This window comes from Ornithodoros turicata, chromosome 4, assembly GCF_037126465.1.
Source record: "Ornithodoros turicata isolate Travis chromosome 4, ASM3712646v1, whole genome shotgun sequence".
In the NCBI taxonomy this organism is placed as follows: Eukaryota; Metazoa; Arthropoda; class Arachnida; order Ixodida; family Argasidae; genus Ornithodoros; species Ornithodoros turicata.
The window spans coordinates 70,520,376-70,545,529 of record NC_088204.1 but is presented as its reverse complement, the minus strand read 5'-3'; the positions used below and the strand labels follow the sequence as shown (position 1 = coordinate 70,545,529).

General features: G+C 44.8%; 1 protein-coding gene across 2 annotated transcripts; it reads left to right on the top strand.

Annotated features, from left to right (window-relative positions):
• Positions 1–1,209: 1,209 nt before the first annotated feature.
• On the top strand, positions 1,210–20,316 carry LOC135391807 (uncharacterized). 2 transcript variants are annotated; one of them, XM_064622276.1, is made up of 10 exons: positions 1,210–1,394; positions 5,207–5,329; positions 9,962–10,027; positions 10,627–10,760; positions 10,841–10,866; positions 10,968–11,085; positions 11,924–12,010; positions 15,745–15,889; positions 19,585–19,716; positions 20,081–20,316. In XM_064622276.1, exons 1-10 carry the CDS (start codon positions 1,278–1,280, stop codon positions 20,180–20,182), a joined length of 1,050 nt encoding a protein of 349 aa, XP_064478346.1. In that variant the 5' UTR covers positions 1,210–1,277; the 3' UTR covers positions 20,183–20,316. The 2 variants fall into 2 exon arrangements, with proteins under 2 accessions (XP_064478346.1, XP_064478347.1); XM_064622277.1 differs by lacking the exon at positions 5,207–5,329.
• The last annotated feature ends 4,838 nt before the right edge of the window (positions 20,317–25,154 follow it).

Sequence of the window (25,154 nt, the reverse complement as noted above, 5' to 3'; positions counted from 1 at the left end):
GTAGTGCGGAGCACAGTTCCAACAATTTTCGTTTAAACATCTCCGTACATAAAGGTGACTTTGAGACGCACTTTTACGACATCCTGCTGTATCCAGCTTCACGAGTGTATACAACGAGTTGTGATAGAACCGCGTCATCCTTACTTGACCAGGTAATATATCATCGAGAAAACATACGACGCCCTCGTACAGCTATCGCTTATCCGAACCTCAGAGAAACGTAAGAGGGAAGCAACGCTGCTTCTGAGGATGGAGTCACTCACCCTCTGTAGAAGCTAATGCCGCAAAGCCGCCATGTTGACGCCCGCGCGTACCACGCATGAAATGTGTACCGATTTCCCCGACTTTTTCAAACCACATCTGCTACGTATTTACTCAACTCCAAAAATCTAGTGGGTCGCCAAGCGTATAGATACAGTTTTGTGAGCGAATCGCGAGCTGTGCATTTGAGCCAAGATGGTGGAAATTTGTTGCAGACGACGTGGTTGTCTGAGTACTAAGGCAACCTACAGTGGACGCTCTCTGTTTCTTTAGGGTCTTTACGTTAAATTCATACACTTTCATGTTTCCCAATCCCCAGAAAGGCACGTGTCTCAGTAGTCAGACAGTTTCTCGGAACGCAGAAGCAAGACCAACAACAAGTGCATGAAGGCACCAGCTCCCGTGGCTTAGTGGTTAGCGTGCTAGCCATGTCACGTCGAGGCTTGGAGGTACCCGGGTTCGAATCCCGGTGCCCGCTGTGCTGTCTGGGGTTTTTCCTGGGTTTTCCACAGACGCTTTCAGACATATGGCGGCACAGTTCCCCTAGAAGTCGGCCCAGGACGCGCATTTCCCCAGGGCGTCAGTCGTGACGTTGCCCACATACGTGAGGCCGACAACGGCAAGCCCTTTCACCATCACCACCACCACCAGTGCATGAAGGTGATGACATGCAGCTTTTTAATTATCTCATTATAATTGAATCTTTGACAAATGTAGGGGTCAAGAAATGTCTGCTGGCGCATACTGATAAATATAGCTCCATTCTTTTAGTAGATACCCTTAAAAGTATATTACATAAGTCATGTGCCGTTGTTGATGGTGATGGAAGAGACGTTATCCCGCCTCATTACGGGATAGGTATTGTACAATGTGTTTCCAGTTGCTCCAGCCCTCGACCTTTCCTTTCTTTTTGTGGATTGTTTCCATATTGGGTTACAGTAGCTTCCATTCCAGTATATATTGAACACAGAGTTGCTCGTTCCCCTCAGTTGACGTAGCTGATCTCGCAGCAGCACATGAAAATGTGTACAATGGCGTCAGAACGTGTGGTTCTGTTTCTCGTCCTCTTTTCTGGTCACGTTATTTGCGAGGACCAAGAGGTGGCATCAGTATCTTCGCACAAAACTGAGAGAGTAAGTCGCATACAGATTTTTATCTAAATTTCGAAGTGAAGTAGTTTTTAAATTAAGTCTAATTATGCAAAACATCGAATCAATTCGCCCTTTAGAAGCAATGTACTCTAGTGTATAAGCTACAGCTGGATCGATGTAATGGGGCTGACCACTGCAAGTGCAGGGTGAATTTAGCAAAGGTTACACATTTTGATCGCGTCGTAAAAATAGAAAATGACAAAGGAGCAAAAATCGCTGCAATGTGTTACCAAACGGACAATGGAAGACAAATAGGAACGAGCGTCACTAACAACTTTAATACAATGAAGAAAGTAAACACACTGAAGCCGGAAAACCAACCACAGCTAACCCTGGAAGACAAAAACACGTTTCTGACGCTTCCACGCTTCTGACGCTTTCAGAAAATTACGTTTCTGGCGCTTCAGACTCTGCAGAATGATAATCATTTTCCGGAAGTTTCATCCATATTTTTTTCCAAATGCTGTCACTTTGTAGAAAAAAAGTTAGAAGCAAAGCAAATTCTCACCCCATGCATTTCCGATGCACTATACAGCCCGGAAACCGCCATTTTTTCCTCTGTCTGCTTCACGTTCACATCACCCCGTATAGGTGGCGTATAGGTGGTGTTTGTATCAGAGCCATTTATAGGGCGAGTTTGGCCATTCTTTGATCTTTTGTCGCCTCGTGGGAGGAGCTTATTTTGACGTCAGAGTCGTCATTGCGCCGCTCAAAAAGCCCGAATCCGAGCGGAATCCGCATATCAGCCATCAAGTCCGCGCCATATTGATGCTGTCCGCCATCTGGTCGACACCTTCGTGGCCGTGTTGAATGTAATCTACAGGAATAACCGGCTTATGACCCACTGGCGCCAGTGATAAAGGGGCTTTGTTGCCGAACAGAAAGAGTTCAAGGACGAAAGGCTTTCGAAGCAAGAAGTACGCACGTGCCTTCTCTCCTTGGATTGTAAACAAGGATCAGCATCAATATGGCGTCTGCGACCGGTTTGCGACCGGAGATTGTTCTTCTACTAAGCCCTGTAAGCCCAGTATCCATATTACGAACGCTTCCTCTGCTCATCAACGGATTGTCGTATCCATTTTCCTAGACATCAAGCGCGCATATGATACAGCCTGGCACATACAGGGTGAGCAAGAGAGAAACTGGTGTTCTGAGGCTGGAACATCTTTCATTGTACATACAGGGTGTCCCAGAAAACGTGTCATTGAATTATAATAAAAACACTACGCCACATAGAATCATGCGGTCAACGGCATTTGTTCTTACTTGGTTTTTGCCCACTCCTGATGCGAATGTAATGTATCGTAAGTTTAATTATGTAAATATTTGCGAACTGAACTCAGAAATTTGCCTACTTACTTGTATTTTCTTGTCTTTTCAAAAGGTATTGGTACGGCACCGAGCTTTTATCCAGGACGGTGAATACTGGCTACCCCGAACTGTTTTAGGGGTTCGGTCTCCGCAAACCCGAAAAACGCACGCTGCGTTTTCATTCTTGTTCTCACGGTGCACTAAGCAACACCTATGCCTCATCGCTCAGCAACACCGCCACGTATGCAGTAATCAGTCACTCTTAATAAAAAGCAGGAATGCCATGCGTATTGAAGGTACGGAAACTAAGAACGGCGACACACAAAGAACACACAACCCGCCGAGAGGAGCCGAGCAGACGCCGCAAAGGCCGGAAGAGAACCCCCTGGCTTCACGACTGTCCAAGTGCGGCTTTCAGTCGGGGGCAAAAGATGCAAGATGAAAATTGCATTACAAATTCTCGGAGCCGAATATAAACGAAATATTTTGCATGGTGGCTCGGAAAGATATAAGGAATAATCTGATGAGTACTATTTACTTTACATCTGTGATCCAGACTGTCCCTTTAAGCCCAAAAGGTTCGTCGAGCTCCCTTTCACGCGCAAGGCAATGACAGATTTCTTCTTTGAGTTGGTGCAGAGAAGCTTGGGTCTGTACGTTTCCATGGCTGCCCTGGCGTGGTCATGGACTCGGACCTGCCCTGGGCTCGCCACATTAGGCGCCATGAAACCAAAGTGTTTCATGGTGTAAAGTATTTCTGACTCAGGATGGGGCTGTGTTCCGCGCTCCCTTCTAGTAGTTGACACGGCTTTGGTGAGGGCGATTGTGGTTTACAGCCTTGCACTCCTACACAGAATCACAGAACATTAAACACACAACATTTCCACAACATCATTAAATACTCCTTGAACCTTGTTTGCTCGAAGCCTTCGTCGCTGCCTTGGAGTCCCAAAAATGGCTGAAACATGGCAAGTCCTGGCTGCAGCTGCTGAACTCCCGGTTGAGGTTCTGCGTAAACATGAAACGCCTCGGCGCTTACTCCGTTTGCGTGTGCACATTCTCCGTCACCTGTTTCTCAGGAAAAGTTGATACCGCCCTGAAAGCGACTTCTGTCGGGCAGTGCAGAGGACATGCCAGAGTCTCACTGGCTTCGCAGCTAAGGACGTAACACCGGCGGAAGGCCCCTGGTCTCTGCCAGTACCACCGACCTTTGTAAGTCTTCCAAACGTTGTGGAACGAAGAGATCTTCAAGTCCTTCGAGCCCAATTTTGTGCCCTGCTAGACGAGAAGCTTTCTACGTCTGCAGCAGCATATAGAGATGGCGCATCCAGAAATGGCAAGTACACCTCGGAATTCTTCATACAATACGGTGGCGTAGCGCGAGGACGACGCCTTTTACATTGAACCTCACGAGCACTGCGGTACTCCGTCATCCTTTTCTTTTTGCAGCATATCGTTGATTTTACTCTGGGGGAATGAACAGTGTTCAGTAACTCAAAATATGCACTGGAAGCGTTTGAAAATTCTGGCATACGAGGCTCATCCGCACCCCTTGTAAATGGTTCACCACCCTGTGTGCGAAAGAGGGCACGGGCTGACTCTCCAGTGGGTTCCAGCCCATTGTGGTGCGGTGGAAAAATGAGGAGGCCGACGGCGCCGCAGAGCCAGCTTTCTCGTCTCGGAGATGGACGAGTATTATGCAGCCGAGAGGAGACCGTCGTTCCGTTCTTCAACGCCTCGTGACACCCCAGGCTTCCCCAAGTGGACGACTGACATTCTCTCCCTTCTATGCTGAGAAGAGTTGGTCCAACGCTTGCTTTCCGCATGCCACGAAACACCTCTCGTCAAGATGCTGTATTAGTTCATCGAATGCGACTCGATGTCACTTTTACAGTTCAGTGGCGTTAGTGGTTTAGACAGTTTGACTCTTCCAGGTGCTGTCACTGCGGTGCTCTAGAAGAACATATTCTTCTTCGTTGTCCATACTACCAACCTCCCGAACCGCACTCTCCGGGTGTCTTCATCAGCTGGACTCTCCCCCTCCCCCTCTCTCATAATTGCTTGGTCCCTGGCCAAATCTAGCCTACCAACTCCCTGCCCTCTTTTGACGTTTTTAAACACCATACGATTTCGATCCTTACTGTGAACGGGCTCCTTATTTCATTCTCCACATCACAACCAGCAAAGATGTAGAGCATCACCCCTGCCGATGAAACTCCCCATTCACCATCTCAAAATAAAGTTGTTGTTGTTGCTCCCTGTTCGATATCCAGAATATTCAGCACTAACGGATACGGCGTACTGTCAGATAAAATATCGGACAGCTCACGGACGGGAAAAATAGCGGTGTGAACCTGACCTTACACTGACCTTATGCCACGTTATTACCTGTTACCACGATATCACCTTATATGACATGCAAATTATGTGTTAAATTACCCCTCGAGTAGGCGGTAAGAAGTTAATGGCGATATTTCTTTCAGAAAGTGGGTTTGCCAAATGAGAGCATAAGGTTAGGTGTCTTCGCCGTAGTTGATGACAACATTGGAAACAACACTGCCACTCTTGAAGATTACAAGTTCTATGTGGCAGGGTTATTGGGTGGGGTAAGTGTATTTTTACAGTGTGTCGGTCTGTTTGAACTTCTGAATTGGTGCTCCCACTTCCTGCACTCTTCGGACTGCGCTATTTATTTCAATCACACTACAAACGAACTTTTTGTTTATTCTTCTTGTATAAAGAGGGCTGTAGACGCCATACATAAGACTCATTGCTTATTTACAATGAATAACAACAACAATGAAATGCCCTGTAGTGAAACTGCAAAATGACTACGGCAGATCGAAATTGCATTTCGTACCATCTGTATGCAAATAAACCAGCCCTGTCATTTGGGAACACATTGTGTTTATAACGAAAACTCTTCTGTAACCGGAAGGTACGAAATGGTCCAAAATTCCAGAACGCACAAATTTTGAGATGAGAAGGAGAAAAAAAAATGAAGCTTTCTCGCGCGTCGTGCTCCCTTCCAACACAAAAAAGTAATTCTTCCCTTTCATTCATCTCACTTTAAGGAGCCTCTTCCAAATTCAGCGTTACTGTCCTGGAAAGCATTGCATTCTGCAGAAAGATCGAGCTACAGGGCTCCGTGGCAGCTTCTATGAGGACGCTCATGTACCCCTAGCATGAGATCGAGATCTTCCTCTACCTTCTCATTCATTAAGCCTCCTTCAAGGACGAGATTGTGATCGAGGACGAGCTATCTTGCTTTGCTGCCTCGGAAACGTGCCGATAATTAAAGTAGCACAGAAGTCATTTTTAACACCCAGTTTTCTTCCTATAAAACTGTTAAGTAGACTAGTAAGATGCACCATGCGAAGTAATTTACACCACGGAGTCATAATTATCGCAGAAATTGAATCTGAAATACGCCGCAAAAAGCGACCGTGCGCAACGGTGGTGAAGAGCAGTACCAGCCTGTGATCTGCCTGGAACCGCGCGCTGACACTATAAGGAGAACGCTCGCTGATTGGCCTAGAGAAATGTCTGCTACTCCGCTGTCGTCTGCTACTCGGGTGTTCGGGGTTCTGATAAAGCCTTTCTCCTTGCTCGGTAATGCTTCGGCCGCTCCTTCTCTCCCCAATTCTCCGGGAAAACTGGCAAAACAGGTTTACGGCGGCAAAGGGACAAGGCGCTGACCCCCACTGACCGGCAAACCAGAACGAGTCTCCTTATGCCGTCATCGGTGACGTGGCATCATACCTCCTCATCCTCGTTATAGCTGGAGTGGCGAGTTAAGGGTGAAGGCGCGGAGCTATGTTTATGTGAGTTTTTTTCTGGGAAACAAATTGCACACATCAAAACCTTTCGCGCTATTCGGTATAATGACACACACACTTTCATCAGATGTCTTAATCTGATTTTTTTTTGGATGGCCCTCTGTACTCCTTTAAGCCTCATCAGAACAGCTTTATAGCTTAGTTGTAGATGGTGTCCCGCCTCCTGATGTGAATGTCATGCAACGTAAGTTTAATTATGTAAATTTCTGCGGACTGAACTTGGAAATTTGCCAAGTAAAGGTCGCTTTTGTAACCCACCAATGTGAAGAGCGTGCCGAATTTACTCAATTTAATGATAATTAGGGTTTGTGGTTTTCGGCATTTATTTTCAACCCAATTCGGGGGGTGTTTATCGGCATTTATATGGGGGACTATAAATCGGATTTTTTCGGCATCTATATTCCGCCCAAAAAATAAATGCCCGGATACGGGCATCTATTTATTTCGCATGAAGGAAAGCCTATTTTGCGCGTGAAGTGACAACGAACCGAAAAGAAGTGAATCGATTCATGGCTTCATTACCAATGTCTTTTATTGCCTGTGCCAAACCAGCAAACAAGGAGACTTTAGAAAAAATCTTCCCGGAAACAACACCGCAAGCGATGTTGCCCCGACGACCGTTTTACGGGCCGCGCATTCCAAGACACGGCCCACACGGGGGCGGACCGCGTTATCAAGACTGTCTCTTGTTGTGATAGATGCAAGCGCACATCATCATGCTCGCATCTGTCATAGCGGCTCGCTCCTTGCGATTAATAACACGCAGTTTAGAGAACGCGCGCTCAACGTTAGTGCTAGAAACAGGAATAGCCAGTATGCTTGAGGCGCACTGCGATAACAAAGGCAAACAACAACTTTATTTTCGACATTTGAGAATGGGGTAACAAAGGCCATGTGCTGGAACAGGTCGTCCAAAACTGAATAGCAGATATATCCACCTGAGGGGAAGGGCATACAGCATATTCGAAAAACTCGCGCTTTATATCATTCATACGAGATTCATCTCGTAGAACAAATAAGAATAAGTCCTCATACAGTGAAGTGCCTTGAAGTGCCTCAGGAACGGAAACAGGGGTCACTCCAACTAGTAACTGGAGGGGAGTAGATAGAGGAATAGAAAAAACACAAAAATTAACTAGAAGGCTAGGGCAGGGGATGAGCGATCGGCTTTTGAAACAGTTTGGGAGCTCCGTACACTCGTGATCTCTTTTTAACCCGACAACAACATACCATAAAGGTTCTGAATAGTAAATTCACTAAAGGTAGGTTTGTCACTAAGTACGTGTGCTGCCAAAAGGCGGTCACCGACCGCACAAACACACACCGACCGACACACACAAACGCAAACCGAAACAAGAGCACAGCCCGAAGATAATGCCACGCTTGAGAAATAGTCGACAAAGGGAGGTTCCAAGGGGGTTTCTCTTTGCCGTTCCAGGAATGGCAGCTGTCAGGATACGAGAAATTCGGATTTTTTCGGAATATTCCGAATCTGAAAAAAATCATTCGGGGGGTGTTTTCCGGCATTTTTCGGAAAATGCCGAAAACCACGAACCCTAATGATAATTGACAGGAATATTGAAGGGGTACCGTATCGGAAAAAATAGCCGCAAATCATGCTCTACGGAGCTCCCAGAGGATAGCGCGCGACGAATTTTTCAGCACAATTCAGTTCGACGACAGGAGGCGGGACACCCAACCCACACAGACGTGGCACAAAGAGATAACACAGACATGACTCATCGCGTCCGGCTTGGGACCATGTCTTCCCACACCCAGCTTCAGGAAGTAGCACTTCTACTATTACTCTGGTGGCTGGGTTTCCAACCTCCTTTCGTCAGACTGACAGTAACTGCGCTAAAAAAAGTCGTCGCGCGTTATACTCAATTGTTCCGAGAATCATGATGTTCTGCTATTTTTCCCGATAGGATAGATCCTGAATATCACTGTCAATTATCAGGAATTTGAGTAAATTCGGCACGCTCTTCATGTGGTGGGGTAAGAAAGTGACATTTACTTGGCAAATTTCCAAGGTCACTTTGAAAATATTTCCGTAATTAAACTTACGTTACATGCCATGCACATCAGGATGTGGCAAAAACCTAGTAAGAACAAATGCCGTTGACCTTATGGTTCTACGTGGGGTAGCTTTTTTTTTTCTTTTTTCTGGGGCACTCTGTGTAATCGGGCAGGTCTAACTTGGCGAAGAGAAACTACCTGAACCATTGGGGGCATTGTACCGAACGCGTTTAAAAGTCGAAGCGTTACGTTGCTAGCGGTTGCGAAACTCTTTTTGAAATGCTACTTAATTTTTAGCGAAAGCGTTCTATTTTTTCGTGAAATCACTACATTTTCCCCCCATTGATGCTGCGGTGGTGACAAAATTTCAGCGTACCGCGAGCACAGTGTGTCCGTCACGAAGTCTTACGTTGCCGCGTAGAGCGACTTGTTAAATTTATCGCTTTGAAGGAGTTCACCAACACCACCTCATCATCATCCACCACATCATCTCTTGAACAGCCGTCCTTCATAGAAGCAACTGATTTTTAAAGCTTCGAATAACTACTAGGCATAAACAGCTCAACGTTTATCGGAAAGCAGATTTACGTAATGAGCGTGAAACTAACAAGGAATGGACATGAATTTACGGGCAAGCAGTTCTTTTTATTCAAAGTATGCCTCCTAGTTAATGACCACACAAGCAAGCCTTCGCAGTAGTGATGTTTTTGCTACGTGGAAATGTATGGCAAATCCCACGTACTACTCTGAGCGGTGAGCCACAGACAACACCTTGCAAAGTAAAACTGCTATTCCAATGTTAATAAGGAACGTCTTTCTGGTGACCCGCCTTAGTAGTTCCCAATGTTCGGGAATTCCTTAACTTCGATTTCCTTTTCGCCATGTTGAGAGGCGCTGGTACATTGAACCGCGACACAATGCCTGCAGACGGCTTCAGAAAATCCCAAGAGCTTAGCGTCGCTTTAGACTATGGGAACTTGCTGAAAACAGACGAGGACAAGGTCTCCAAGATGCTTCAGGTCCTTCTCTCTCCGACGATTATTCAGCAGTAGTCAAGGTTAGAGAAGAGGAAACGTGAGGGATAGTTCATTCCAGTGATATCCCAGGATGCAAGGCGCACGCAAGGAGCACCGGGATTTTCTGAATTCTTCTGTTTCGATATATCGCAACGTCTAAACGTCGCAACGTCGGCTACTATTGAGAGAACGATGATAGAAGCCTTAGCGTGGACGGATCTGAACCGTAGCATGGATCTGTATGTCACGATAGGTATTGATCGCAATACATACCACCGGGAGAAACAGATGTTTAAATATTTGTTTTGTGATCTAACACTTTTAAAACATTTCTTTCACGTTTTAACACTTAGGTTATTTTCAGGTAAACATCAATCTGATGGAGTTTACGAAACCCACCGTCAAGTTAGGTCTCCTTGGTGTTCACAAGGTAAGTACCAGACGACAGAGCAGTGAATTACTCCAAACACGAACGAAAGGAGAATCATGATTTGCGCATTACAATTTTGCTCCTGGTTAAAGGGCAACCTCCATGAGCAGCTCCCTTATACTTGATGCCAATAGATATACGATTTCAAAACAGAGAGAGCAGGAGTGCTGACCCAGCGCGGCACCATGCTACTCCAGTGCAGTAAATCATGCCCTCGTTTTTGACAAGGAGGGTTGCGGCTTTCCCGGTTTACCTGAAAGAATACGAGAGACATAGTCCGGTTAAGTTTAGAGCCATTCGAATTCATCCAAGATACCCCGTTTTTGCGGATTCAAGTAACTGAGAGCTCAGCAAGAAAAGCCATAACTGACTGGTTGACGCGGTTCGTTTCCCTGCAATGCGTGTGAATTCCATCTTTGCCTGGAGGCACCTTGAACTTGAGGGCACTAAAATGGGATGCTGTTTAGTAACTTTGAGGTCATCTCGGCAATTTTGCGAGCTGTATCTGCTCGTTCACGATGCCAGCAGTTAAAATATTTGGTATTTAGGTGCTGTCAGATGAGGTACCTACTCAATCCGTATTGCCCCATTTGTTACAGTTGGCAACAGAAGAGAAAGAGCGAATTACCACGGACGGAAAAGTTAACTTCAATGCTATGTATAATGTGACACAGGAAATTAAAAATAAGGAACTACGAGCACGTGAAGCCGACATTATTTACGTGCTGACAAAGTGAGTTGCCTTTCAAGTGATATTCCCAGAAATTCATTACGTTAAATTCGGTACCTAACTATTTATATAATTTGTCCTAGAACCACCATCCTTTCAGGCGGGAAAGGTAAGATGTACTTGTAACACCTCATGCAACCCGATACCATTCCATTTTGTGAACTCTTTACTTCGTTGTGCTGATGATAGATCACACTCATTCCGTTTCAGAGGCACCAGGCGCTGCTTGGGTGCGAGGTGCCTGCACGGACAATAATATAGCCATTGGAAATGACTTTCTGTGGTCCTACGGCGGTTTCGATGTTTTCCGTCAAAACATTGCGGCGCTGTAAGTAACGACGCAGCATTTAGACACCATGTTGTTGTGGTGATGCAGTTCATCAGGAGATGTTTGCACACCCCATTGCATAAAGACACAAACTATTTGATGTGCTACTTTCATGACTAAGCTAAACACCAGATAGTTTTTACAAGACAATTGTTGCGCGGAATATGTCAGCATACAGGAAAAATTATGTTACATATTCGGGATGCCGATGGGAGATGTATTAGCATTTACGGTTTAGTCTGCACTTTTCCCCGTCATTTTGCAATGAATGCATGAGAGCTGATGTTACTGATCGTATAGACAGTTTTCCATCCTAGAACCTCCTCTACACTGACGAAAAGTCAGTCAGTGCCTGTGGCGGGACGCGAACCACACTGATAGGTCACCTGTCAGGTGAATGCTGCGTTTTTCTTAATTGCTCGTTCAGCCTCTGCAATTTACCCAGGGAGATTCTTTACTTCGGTTTGGGAACACACCAAAGGTGACCCGGGTCTGAATCTTGGCACGATCTGTGCTGCTGCGGTGCTTTCCTCGAGTTTTCCTTGTGGCCTTGAAGTTGGGGTCAGGACCTGCTCCGAAGAGCTCCGAAGACGCGTAATGCTCACCGACGGCATTATATTTTGCGTATTGAGTTCTCCAGCGAGATCGATAAACAATACGGAATATACCATAAGTATCAGTTTGAGTACGTGCTTGCAGTTTAATTATACGCGGCTCATTACCTGATGGAAGCCCCATGCGAGGAGCACCACCTCCTCGCTCAAAAAAAAAAAACAAAAAAAAACGGCTTTTCGAAAGCCGATCGCTTTGTTACTGCACTATGTATCACTCATTGCAGGCTGGGTGGCCTGTCTCTCGAATGTGATAGCGACGGCAGCGACGCTTTTGATGAATGTCGCAGGAAGCACATCATGTCGCATTTGAAGTGAGTACAAATCCATGTGTTGTTGTTGTTGTTTTTAAGTGTTGAGAGAGGTCAGCCAATATTTGGCTTGCTACTCTTCAAAATGTGCTGAAACGACGTAGTGTGCCGCACGTCCGTAGGTGTGCAGACTGACCACTCTGCCATTGCTGATCATAATTGCCTCGTGACATCAACCCCCGAATTATTACATCCTATAGCAGGTATATTGTCAAGAAGGCAGTTCACATTTTGCACCTTTTTCACATTTCGGAACCTTCTGGAATGTTATCATAAATAACATTCTATGTGCGCTTTCTTCCAAGATTGTCATGACCGGCTCAATACTCCGAAACCGTAATTGATTATTACGCTACCATCTAGATAAATGACACAAATTAGGTACTATAACCTATCTAGGGGTATATCTAGGCTCAATCATGAAACGACATGCTCATGTTCACGTGTTCTGAAAAAAGACTACACGCTGTTTTTCGGGGGACGCGTACCCTCCAAAATAAGTAAAGCCATTTACTTCGCACTTGGTACGTCCGTTCCAAATTATAGACTAATCTTGAACGCCGCGCCCTCTTCCTAAAAAAACAACAAGCCCATACATGGAAAACCGCTTCGAAACGTTCTTGCCGTTGTTCAGTGACATATAACTTGATGTACACAGAAATCGAGTACTATAACATTTTCATTTTGATATCGATGCGCTATTGTAAGTAGGCCCAACCTTCCCAGAGCATTTAAGGAACTGAAGGGTAGAAAGAGAACGTTGCCGAATTCAATTTCTCCATATATATATTTTTTAAATTTGCTTATCAACTTGCAGGAGAGAACATTACGATAAGACAGCATGCACACAATTCCACGTTATTAGACAACATATAGAAAATCTACGGGACACTATGGTTCCTCAAGTTCAATCAATTGGCCAGTGAGTTAAATTCCCTCAGTTCCCCCAGGGCGGCTGCTATCGCGCTCGGAAATATTGAATTTTCTCCAATGCTATTGTCAAGGTTGACGGGAGCTACCTTATGTACTAGGTTTGGTGTATAATATAAAGCTGTATTCTCCTGTGCAACTTATTTTCATTTTAATATGGCTATTTCTGCGTATATCTACATGCTCAGAAAACGCGTCTTATGAAACCATGTTTTAGTTTATTGGGAAAACTGTGGAGTAATGGATGATAGGACGGGTGCGCCAGCGTTCGAAATCCCGGATGTCAAACTCCACAACTCCAAAATCACAAATTGCACCTATAAAGCCTCAAAGCCTATATGATACAAGATGTTTCACCTAAAGCAATAAAATTTCACTCCTGACGTACTGACCGAAGGATTGTGGGAGTTTCGGCAATCACCTTCTGGAAACGTTTGCCGCCATTTTGAAAGGCTGTGGGTAATTTTGAATGGAGGGAAATTTAATTTTTCAGTCAAACTTTGAAAATTGCAAAGCCGACCTCAGTTTTTAGAGTTTCAGCTGCATCGTGGAGACTTTCCCGAGATCGCGTCGGCGTCGTCGGCATTCGCATGTCCGCACAAAACTCGCATCGCATGTGCGCTCAGCAATTGGGGTACAAGCTATTGGCGAAAGCTATTGGACACGCCCCACGGTTTTTCTTGTTCTTTGTTTCCTAGTGATGACAATAAACAATATGTAAGAAGAGAACCCGGCAGTTTAAATCAAATCAAATCAAATCAAATCTTTATTTCACTGTAACAGTGCGGAGACTCGGGGCAAAAAGCTGCTCGGGGCAGCTTGACGAGGTCCCGAGCAACCGCTTACAACCGCCTTACAACCGCTATCGATGCAAAGTGAGATAAAAAAACGAAGTACGCAGTTTTACAGCCTCAGCTGTGCCGTGAAGCTTCCCACAGGACTCGTGGAGGCTGTGTGCTGCTTCTCGCCTCGCGCCGCCCCAGAACACATCTGCGACTCTGTCTTTTATGTACCCGCGCCTTACCACACGCACTAGCTTCTCGTCGTCGGACACTTCAGCGTGGAAGTTTCACTGGCGAAGAACACCACTTTCCTAAGTGGCGTGTTCAAACAACTGCACCTTCCGCTGTGCACCGACATCCACCAACCCACAAGTAGACATGGCTCATGCACAGACTTGGTGTTCCAGAACAGCCCCCTCGTTCAGGACACCACTCTCCTCGCCAAGCATTTCAGCTACCACAAATTAATACTCATCATGAATGAAAAAAATGTCTCCACACTTTCATTCGCCCTCATTTAACCTCGCACACAGCTGGCGCTGAATTTCGCGTTATACGAGTCATAACCGTCCTGCATTTTTTTTTTACAGAAATATCATGTCCTCCGCGGGTAACCGCAGATCCAAGATAAACTATACGGAACATTGCAACAAAAATAGTCGGAAAAAATTAGTAGCGGTGCTGCTTTAGCCTCGCCTGCTTGATTGTCGCAAAAAGTGCGCAAAAGATGCGGCGATAGGAGAAAGTGTCCTGCGCAGGCTGTTTCAACTAAAGTGATTGAAAATTCTAACTTTTAATGTTCATCAAACTCATTATAGCGAATGGAATAGCGACGGTTAAGTGTAGCAGGGCGGTCGCACTGAAGCAACAGAAAACGAAAACGACGTGGATTAATTTATGGCGCAGAGTCGAATCGATAATATGTTATCGACTCGGTTCGGATTCGAAATCGACCATAAGGGCTCGTCTTTCCCCAACCCTGGGGGGCAAGATGAGATATCGCGTGGGGCAAGATGAGACACGCCGTCGTAATGACCTATACAAATTAGTTTTTGCAATCCAAGCAGACAAAGTAAATCCCGCGGGCCCCTTCACAACCCCCTTGTGCCCACCGGCCACATGATGTACAATAAGACCACACAGAGGCCGGTTATTTTGCTCCAGCGTCCTTTGCACCGCCAGTCTGATGTGTCGCTCATCGCTCTCTGTTGCGCGCGCTATACTGCTTTGCAGGAAATATCCTAGGAAACAGGAAAATTTGCGGAAAATTCTAGGCAATGTGTAAAGAAGAAATCGCTGAGGAACAACCATAAAGCGAACTATTAATCGACTTATCCGTTTCTAAATTATGTTAAATTTCAATTGCATTAATTTTAAATTACATTAAATTGTCGCGTTTTGCCCCGTGCATATCATGAGATGCGCAAATTTTTCTGTAGAACGCATATTTGGCATATACCTAGATGATTGAATAAAGAAATAGCATGTAAACTTACATTGACAGAATAAGCCCGCGTAACGCTGCTGCAGAAATGATAGGAAAAAGGACTGCAGAAAATTGCGCATTTTTGGCAGATCTTTACATTCCCAGGTAGAAGTAACCGATTTTTTTTCTCTTCAACGCATACACCAATCCGGACAGTTATCATGTGCAATAAAGCGAACATGCAGAGCCACCTATGAGTGAAGTTTCAAGCGCATGGAGCAACGCGCCTCCGAGACAGGCGGCGTCGAGCAAAAAATGTCGCGTCTTGCCCCGTGTCTCATTTTACCCCACATTCGCCTACTACCACCATTTGCCTTGTCTTCGGGTTGTTAGCTAGTCAAGTCGCGTCTAGGCTTTTTTTCCACAGCCCCCCTCCTCCCGGGTACTTGGAAAAAACAAACCAGAACAATAAATTAATAAGTAAATACAAGAAATAGGAATGCATGTTATTAACATACTCATCGCGTCCCCAGTATGTATACACTATATAAAAAGTATATTATTTTCTAAAATAAAACAATATTCCATGTTTACTGTAGAAGAATATGGATCAACTGCTACGGCCATACGAGCTTCTCGAAATGGGTCCCCTTCTACACCATGTCAGGGGAGAGAATTGACAAGAATGAATTCTGCGCATTTAAGATGGGCAACCAAAGCGCTAAAGAATGCAGCAGTTCAAAGGTAACGTAATGAAGGTTGTACTAATTTGCGTGGCTTATACCACACTACAAAAACATCACGTGTCGTGATGTTAACATTAATTTGTAATCATTGTTGCATATCGTGCCACAGCCCAGTAAACCACTAATATCAATAGGATACCCTACAAGGTCGTGGACGTCCTGAATATCTGGACATCCATGTGATATCTGTGGGACATCCCAGGACAACAATCCCATTTCGGTTTTACCAAGTAAATAACAGATGTCCCAGGTACATCTGTAGGATATCGCGCTTTGTATGTTTGAATGTAAGCAGCCTGCAGATCCCAGGGGTATCCGTGCAAGATCCAGTATATACCAAAGCTTGGGCACTGATTGAACGTCAATGGGATATCACCAGGATGTCACCTGGAGATATACGAGCAAATATGTGATGCTTGACATGGTTTCGACAGCAACATTTTTCTTGTGCTCCCCCAGACCAAGCAAAAACTTCTGTGAACGTTAACTAGATATGGGACAACAAGTAAAATCGTTATACATCTATCGTTCGCGTTCTGCTGGCCGTGCAACGTATTTATCTGTGCGTAACACCCGATAAGCAACAGAGGAATTCTATCACTTTTGCACCTCCACTCAGGAGCTAATCACATTATAGACAATTGCCTGGATTGAAAACACAATATTAGATAGGAAGGAATGCCAGAAACCTTACTGGTTATGTCTTGAATCTGCAGATACACGAGTTAATTGCAAAGACGCACCCCCTCACCGTTACAAATGACTTATGTCCCAGTGTCTTATAATAAACGTGCACAATTTGTGTTTCAGTATATGCTCCGGCCATTTCGGCAACAGATGCTATTGTGAATGCTCTGGTTTCTCTTAAAATATGCGTACGCGGTGGAGGGGTCAAAAAGAGAGACTGCTCTTGTTTTGGGTGAGAGCACCTTTAAACACTCTTTACATATGTGTGGTAGGTATATCACCGTGTCGTCATCACTTCTGATGTGTCAAGCAAAAGTATGGCGCGGAAACTATAATTAAATTTAATACATTTGAAAAGCAATTATAAGTAACATCCTATATTTGTCCAAAAGTCTCATGGCGACGTCGTGGGGATGTTCCTGGGATGTACAAAAAGTGCCGAAATCCTGGTCTCCTGGATCTCCCCTGCATATCTTGGGGATCTGCAGGGTGCTCTCTGGGGTATCCTTATGTCCAAAATGGGATATCTCGCAGATGTCATTGGGACGTATATGATTTACTGGGACGCAAAGGAGGACGTGCGTCACGCTCCTGAAATTCGAATCTTCTGCTTGAACACCAATCATGGTGTTCACGAACACCAGTACTCACCAACTTCCTTCCTTTCTGTCTCTGTGTGTGTGTGTGTGTGTGTGTGTGCCTGTGTTAACCAACTCTGTTAACCACGCAATCACATGCACAAGCACCAATGGCATATGCTGCATTCAATGCCGCGATTGCTCTCTGCAATACATTGGTGAAGCCCTACCGGTCACAGAACCGACACCTCCAACGAACTCCCCAGAGCAGTCGCCGAACATTCTAACGTTCCTAATCACAATTTTGTGAACATTAAAATATATATACTAGAAACTGGGTTCAGATGCATACGTGACGGAGATGACAGGGAGTCATATCTCGTATACAAGTTCAACACCTTTCACCCGTTCGATATTACCAAAGCACAAGGCACCCTACACACCCTACGAACCCTCACCCTTCTAAATGAAATACGTCCAGACAATTTTCCTTCTTGTACACTATCTCCTTCACCGTCTATCTGCACTGTTATGTTTTCCATTGCTACTGCTTTCTATATTGCATATCACTACTGTATGTTACAAATATATATGTTACAAGAAAGGCTCCACGTAACCACTAACCTCCTTACCTTTCGGAATGTTCGCCCGTGCATGCCTGTGTTCATTTCGTGCCATTGTTCGTGCACTTCATTGTGAACTTCGCATGTTTGTAGCCGGAGTGCTGCAAAGATGCCTTCATCCACGTAATCCTTTCCACAATCTAACAAAGTTTACCTCGGTCGTAAAAGACTGGACGGACTCTTTCTTCCCCCGTGCTGCTGACTCACAATTCGCATGAGCCTTTAACATGCAATACCTAACCCTTTAAATACCATGCTAATGATGAGAACTGCGCCCAGAAGAAGAACATCCTCTGTTCGAAATATCCGCCACCCTCCTCCTGAGGCACTTCCCTCCAATGTTACTTTCACGATACTTTGACATAACCTTTCGAATTCGCTATTAGGAAAATACGTAGAGCGTGAAGTTAAAAATGGTAGTACCAAAAAGCTTTATTAGCTCGCTAGAACAACTGCTTTTCAAAATTACTATCCGACAGCCTACCCCGGCTTTTGTCAATCACACTCTCCTCAATACCGAACAGCCGCTCTACAGATGTCAACCAATACTCGATAGGCACGACAGAATTTACTGTCGTTAATCTCCTTATCGTCGCTCTAACCTGACAAAGAGTTATAAATATTGTACGTACCCTCTCTCGCTACGGCTTTCGGCACGGATCTTATATCCTGCCTTATAGGGGTCTCGATGGTTTACCAATCGCCTCACCTATGATCCCAAACCCGGGACGCTGCACCACCTGCACGCCACCTGCACCTGCAGGTGCTGCTACCTGCACGACGCTGCACCACCTGCACCTGCACGCTGCACGCCACCCATTCCCAAGAGGGACGTGTGTGTTCCGAATATCTCGGACCACAAAGCACGTGTACAGCACAAAGCACATTTACAATACAAAAGAGGGTCTTTCTCTGACCTCCTTGTCTCGCACACAGAAGTATGTTCGAACTAACTCGGAAAATGAGTGTAGGTTATCGAAAAAGTATTCAAGTAATATCACTGTCACGCGGACAGTCTTCAACGACCATTGAGACCAAGGACCATTGAAAATGCAGGTAGCACCACCTAGCGTGTAATATACCAATACATCAGGAGGCAGGATCCAATGCTCGTTGAGAAGTTGACGCGTTACACTGTTGGAGGCGCTACGCGCATTTTCTATTGTCGTTGGTTTCAATGGTCATTGAAGACTGGTAGTATTACAGGGTTATAACTGCTAAATACTGACCTCTGAAAGTATTTGAAAGATACCATGTTACTCGCAAACGACGACGACGATTAAAGGAACGTAACTTCAATACGATGCTCAACTTACTGTTCAAGTATGCTACATGTTACAATCTGAGATAATTCGTATACTAATACAGTAAATCGCAGGATTCATCCCTGGAGGTATTCAAGGCGTCAGCTCGAAGTGCCTGTTCGATAAAAAGGAAACGGCGTCGTGCCTTGAGAAATATGGTTCGGGCTAGGAGCAGTGCCGGGGGTTGCCGTCTGTTGCGTGAGATGGTTGGCTAGAAGCGTGATACGCGGTGAAGTTCATTTTTAAGAGATATCGCCGCCACAGACACCCGGGGATCGCTCGATACGTCTTGTAACTTTTCAACAGTGCAATATTGTGCTAATAAAAGTGAGCACTATTATTAGCACGTGACAATAAAATAAATAATAGTTTTACTTATAAGTGAGGTCAAAGAAATCTGTGACGTACATGTTCGCTGTGGAGCATAGGTGATAACGCAGACATGTATTTGCCCTTGGATGTTCTGCTATACTAGTGAACCTAATACTTAACCTTTTTCAGAAGCAAAATGCAGAGAATTCGTCTTGTGAGATATATTGTTGTCCAGCTGAACGTGGTGCCAATGACTTAGCAGACGTCTCGGCGTACGAATCGCCAGCTGGCACAACCTGCCGTGCTGCAAGTACTGACGCTGTAAGAAACATACATTAGATTAACCTATGCTTTTGCATTCACAGGACAAAATAAATTTAGCACCCCATTAGACATTCCACTATTAGCATGATGGAAATTGATGTTCTGAGGCGGAGGGCGGGTGGGTGGGCGAGTGAGTGAGTGAGCGAGCGAGCGTGTTTGTCCCTTCAAATGACGCACCCTTGGGAGTCACTGAAGAGGCGCGTTAGTTTAGCTTAATTGGTGAGAGCCCTGGGCCGGTAGTCCAGAAGATGTGGGTTCGAGTCCTACAGCTGGCTAACCTTTTCAGTGACTTCCTTCTTTCACCACCATTACCACTTCGTTAGAGTCACAGATGAACCCTGTCTCTCACATATTTCTACAGGAAAAAGGTTCTTGCTACGGGAAGCAGTGCAAGAGGCGGGTAGCCCTACTAAGATACGCCTTCCCCGGTACTGACAACCACATTCCTCTCGATTGGAATTGACCTAGGCTCTAGAAATTCACCCCATACAACGCTCAGAACCGACTGGATTTGAGATTGTTACCGCTATCTTTCTGTCATGAAAGTTGGAGGCTAAGGGCCTTCTGTAGCACCTTGAATAAATATTAATTGCCACAAAAAAGATGTACGCACCTCTGTATTTTGGAGTCCAAAATAATCAACGTGTCATTCGTCCCGGTGGTGGGTGCTCAGCATGTTTTACATTACATACATACATATATCTTTATTCCATCAAAAGATGGGAGGAGACGAGGCTAAAAGCTTCGCAGCTTGAGAGGTGCCTCGACTCCTCTACAGTAGCAGCAACTGCGAGGGACATAGGGATCTAATATATACTTACAAAAAGAAAGATAACAGGAAAACAAAAAGACACACATCACTGGTTACCACAATGAGGCACACAACAACAGCACGACTGCGCTCTAGCATTAAAATACGAAAAAGAAACGCACATCTCCTTATAAAGACAGCTGCGCATATCAAGATTACAAAAAGATTATCAGGATATTGTGTTGAACGATAAACATATTTTGACCCAAAAGTGCGGACGTGAACAAAACAGGGACATATATAAAAAAAGGGTAATTATATTATGGAACAAAAATTGTTTCAATTCACGAAAGGACATGGTAAATAAGTTGGCATTATTTTTAATACGCGTGTTACGTTAATAATGGTTAATAAGTTTGGCATTTTGCGGTGAAGTTCTGTTTTTAGATCCAGGCTCTCTGAATAAAAAACAGCATTAATTACCTGTCTCTCGACCTCATTTCTAAACACCCACTTCACTTAAGAGTTGTATTTCGTTTAATTTCATTTCAATATTTATTTTCGGTGCTCATGGACAGCAGAAGAGTTAGTAACGATGCATTTCTAGCGGACTAAAACACAACAACAAAGCGTTTTGCTACTTATTACATTACGAAACCTATTAGAAATACATACAGTTGTAAATTGCCTCACATATGTGAGCCGAAACCCGTGAAATAGGTGGTGAATGAGAACGGGCATCAGCAGCAAAGGCTGCATAACTATAGTGTCGTCCCAAATGGGATGGACGCTAATTACTCAATACGAAACACCATGCATCTACTTAAACAGAAAAGTAACATCATGTGTTGCCCTACTTGAAACCGAAGTACTGTGTTTGAGTTTGATTATAAATATACATGGTGCGTCACGTAACGTGTCATTTGACCTTTGTAAAAAAAAACGACTCAACGGAAAAATATCAGGTAAGTGGCTGCCTTCCGGCCAGTCAATTTGCCACTACCAAAAATAATTTTGACGACATTTAATTTAAATAAATGAGTTTGTTAATTGAAATGGAAAAATTGCCTCTCAATGTAACATTTTTCTTGCTAAATCAGATAGAAGGTGGTTGAATTAGCCAAACCCAACGCAAAATACGATTCGTAGTACGGCGGTTATGTCCAGAGAGGTTGTCCGAAAATTGAGGTTTATAGTTGCGTATATTTCTGCGACACACTAAGTTGGCCGCAAAACAGCGCTGTGAGGAGGTATACCACTCTCCACCTGATAGATACAGCAGCTGAAAAATAAAGGAAGGGTAGCGACAATGTAGTTTGCTGCTGTCACCGGATATCACACATGGAGGTCACCGCCCTCGTTGTCGCTGTGTCAGGTGGCGAGTGATATGCCCTCCTCACACCGCTGTTCTGCGGCCGACTTAATGCGTCGCTGACAAACGCCCAACTAAGCCTCAATTTTCGGACGAGTTTTCTGGACACAACCGCCGTACTACGTAACGTACTTTGTGTTTGGTTTGGCTAATTCAACCACAATCTATTTGATTTAGCAAGAAAAGCGTCACATTGGCAAGACAAATTTCCGAGTTGAATTTAAAAATGTTTTTTTTTTACGAAACTTGTTTGAATTTTGATTTAAATAATGAGCGCTCTCATTCATTCACACGGTGCGCAGCTTGTATGCGGTATCGGACGGATAATTGTAAAACAGGAAGTTCGCCGATTGGTGCACCCGTTCGTGAGTTATTTAGCCCGGAGATTTAACTGAAGCAGCGGGTATACAACATTTACTTTAAAAAAGCACGCAGACTGAAGCAATTTTTCACAAAACAGAAGTTTGCATGACAATGTAATAAAAATTTGTCAGACAATAATGAATTAGATAGATATGAAAACGAGACAGTCCAAGGTTAGAAGTTGTCGGTGTCTTTTCTTGTTGTCTTGAAGTAGGTATATTCCCAGTATACACCTATGCTCCCAGTAATACTCCTTATACAATGGGGACATACGTCAGGGCAGAAACTCACGTGATGTCTTCTAGGGTTCCGAGTTTTCGGAGTTCATTTCTGGGTGCAACCACAGGATGTCGGAGTTTATTGTGTTTTTTTTTAACTGAGTTTTTCGGAGTGTATGATTTACAGCTCAGTTAATATCCGAAATTCGGAGAAAAGTTGACGATGCACGCACGGTTGTGCAGCAAAAACGCAGCTGTGTCACATTCATTGCAGACACAAGCTTAACAATAGATTTCGCGTGACGCTCACTGAGGTGTTCCACAATTCCATATGCACCCTGTCCGTGTGCAGTGCTTGCTGTTATGCGGCAGCACTTACATACGACAACCTCTTCATCGCGACTGCAGGACTATGTCAAGTCATTGAAATCAGAGTACTCCTTGACATAGTCGCAACGAAGCTTTCGCTTGCGTCCCATCTTGTCGTCAGCATTGCAACTAGTTGCCCTGTCAAGAAGACAACTCCGTATGATCCCCGTTCGATGCTAATTTTAGTGCTTATGTCAATGCCAGAGAAGGAAATCGGACAACAGACTGGGGAAAAAACCGGCCGTGAAGTGGCCGAGATGACCGCCGAAGAAAACGTTAGGTCACGGAAATCATTATTACGTTGCGGTAGGGCTGGTATCCGAGGTCAGAAGTAACCCAGGACACAAATGGACGCCAAGAACAATAACCCGGCTATCAGGAAAAACGTCTGCCTAGCGGAGCTTAAAATTTTACCGGAGTGCTTTTTTCGGGATTTTTCAGTTAAAGGTACTGTAAAGCAGTAGACAAGCATGGTATGCCGGTGATGTGACTATAGACCTTGCTGCTTCTGAATACCATATGTGGAACCATACGACCGACAACGCGCTCTAAATATTTTTAATTTGCCATGAAAAATGCGGCGTAGTGGAGCGGTGCGACGCCTGGTGTCAAACAACCCCCTGTACAGCGGGCAACACTGAAAATTGGTATTACACACTATTACATCGGAACTTCGTTATTTTAGTAACCATATTATTAGTTTTCCTGTTTACCTATGCATTCTGAAACCCATGTTAACAGTTTAATCTGTTAACTCCTGCTTTTGCAAAGTAACCCAGCGCCGACTGCTGCTCGATGGAGGCTCTCCCTACTTCTCTGCTGCGCCTGCGCGCTCCTTCTGTTCGCGGCCTCTTTCGAACGAACAAACTCCCTCTGTGAATGAACAAACAAGTCCCGACGCTGTCTGGCTTCTTGAACGTCTGACACATTTTTTTTTCAACGGCTCAGCATTTCATTTCAGTTCGCTTATCCGTTTATCCTCAGATGTGGATCGTTGTGTGGATTACAGGGGCGGATTTTTATGGTGGATTGTTATGTCGAGCCCAGTGTTATACGCATGCAATGTGGTTGCCGCCGTATGTATCGGGAGTACGAATTCATTTCGAATACCTAGTACAGTGTTGCCCGTAATCTTTAATTGTAATTTTCTAATTAATTGCACCGTCGATTGGAATGAAACTTGCGCAGTTTTTGTCCTGGTGGCTTGGACTATCGAATAGCCACACTAAATGACATTTGATCGGTGCTGCTTTACAGTACCTTTAAATCCGAAAACCCGGAGCCCTACTATAGCTGTGAAAGAATGAATTGATCAAAAACAACAAAACCTTGTGCTAATTTCTTTGCAGTTCAAAAAAAAATAAAAAAATAAAACGATCCATAAAAACGATTCGGAATGTGTTCCGGGAGGCACATGAAAAATTTGTTGTGCATTACACATCAGGAGCCACATGAGTTTGCTAGATTACGCTAATGAACTTCTTGCTCAAAATGTACATTAAGGATATTGCGTCCTGTTCCCATCGTGGCACCCCAAGGTGACTCCAAATTTATATCTACTCATTTGAAACGTCTCCTACTCTTGACAGGCCGTGTGTGCGTCACACTGGACTCGGTAGTTGTTCATGTCGTGAATGTAAAGGCGGAGGAATATGCTGCTTTAGCGGGGGTTACTGTTCATGTTGCTCTGGAAGCAGGGGCGGATCCAGGGACCCCCCCCCCCCCCCCCGCCGGAGCCATACCTCTACCCCGCATTCCGGCAGATTTTCCTGCCGCACGCTCCGCTTTCCGCACACGCCGCACGGTGGCGTTCCTCTACAGCTTGCTAAGCTTCGCAACATGGAGATCATAAGTAAAGTTCTGGTGTGAAATGAAAGCGCAACAGCTCGCCGTCTTACATGGCGACCCCCCCGTCTTCCATTGTCTGAAGAACTTCTCTATCGTGTGCGTTCCCTCATCACGAAGAACGACACGAAATTTCAGCGGGGCAATTGCAGCTGCTGTTACTTACCGGTGAATCCCTCACTGACTAAAATCCCTTTCGCTGGTGTCTGTCCGCAAGTGTTCAGGACGCTTCTGAATTCAAATGTAGGAGTTGTCCCTCATCAATTCTATGAGAACGTTTTCCGCCTCTAGAATGAAGCTCTGTTCAGCTGCCATTAGCGTGTCTGTTGAGGTAGCAAATATCGAATGAGCTAAACACAAGCCTGTGTAAATTTCTCCAGAATCATGGAAAGAGGGAGGACGTTAAATAACTCAAGCTTTCGAACCGGCCCACATTAACTTTTTTGTTTTATCTCAGATTAGTGCCCAAGGACAAGGTTGTGATATAGATTCAAACAGCGATGATAAAGTAACAAAT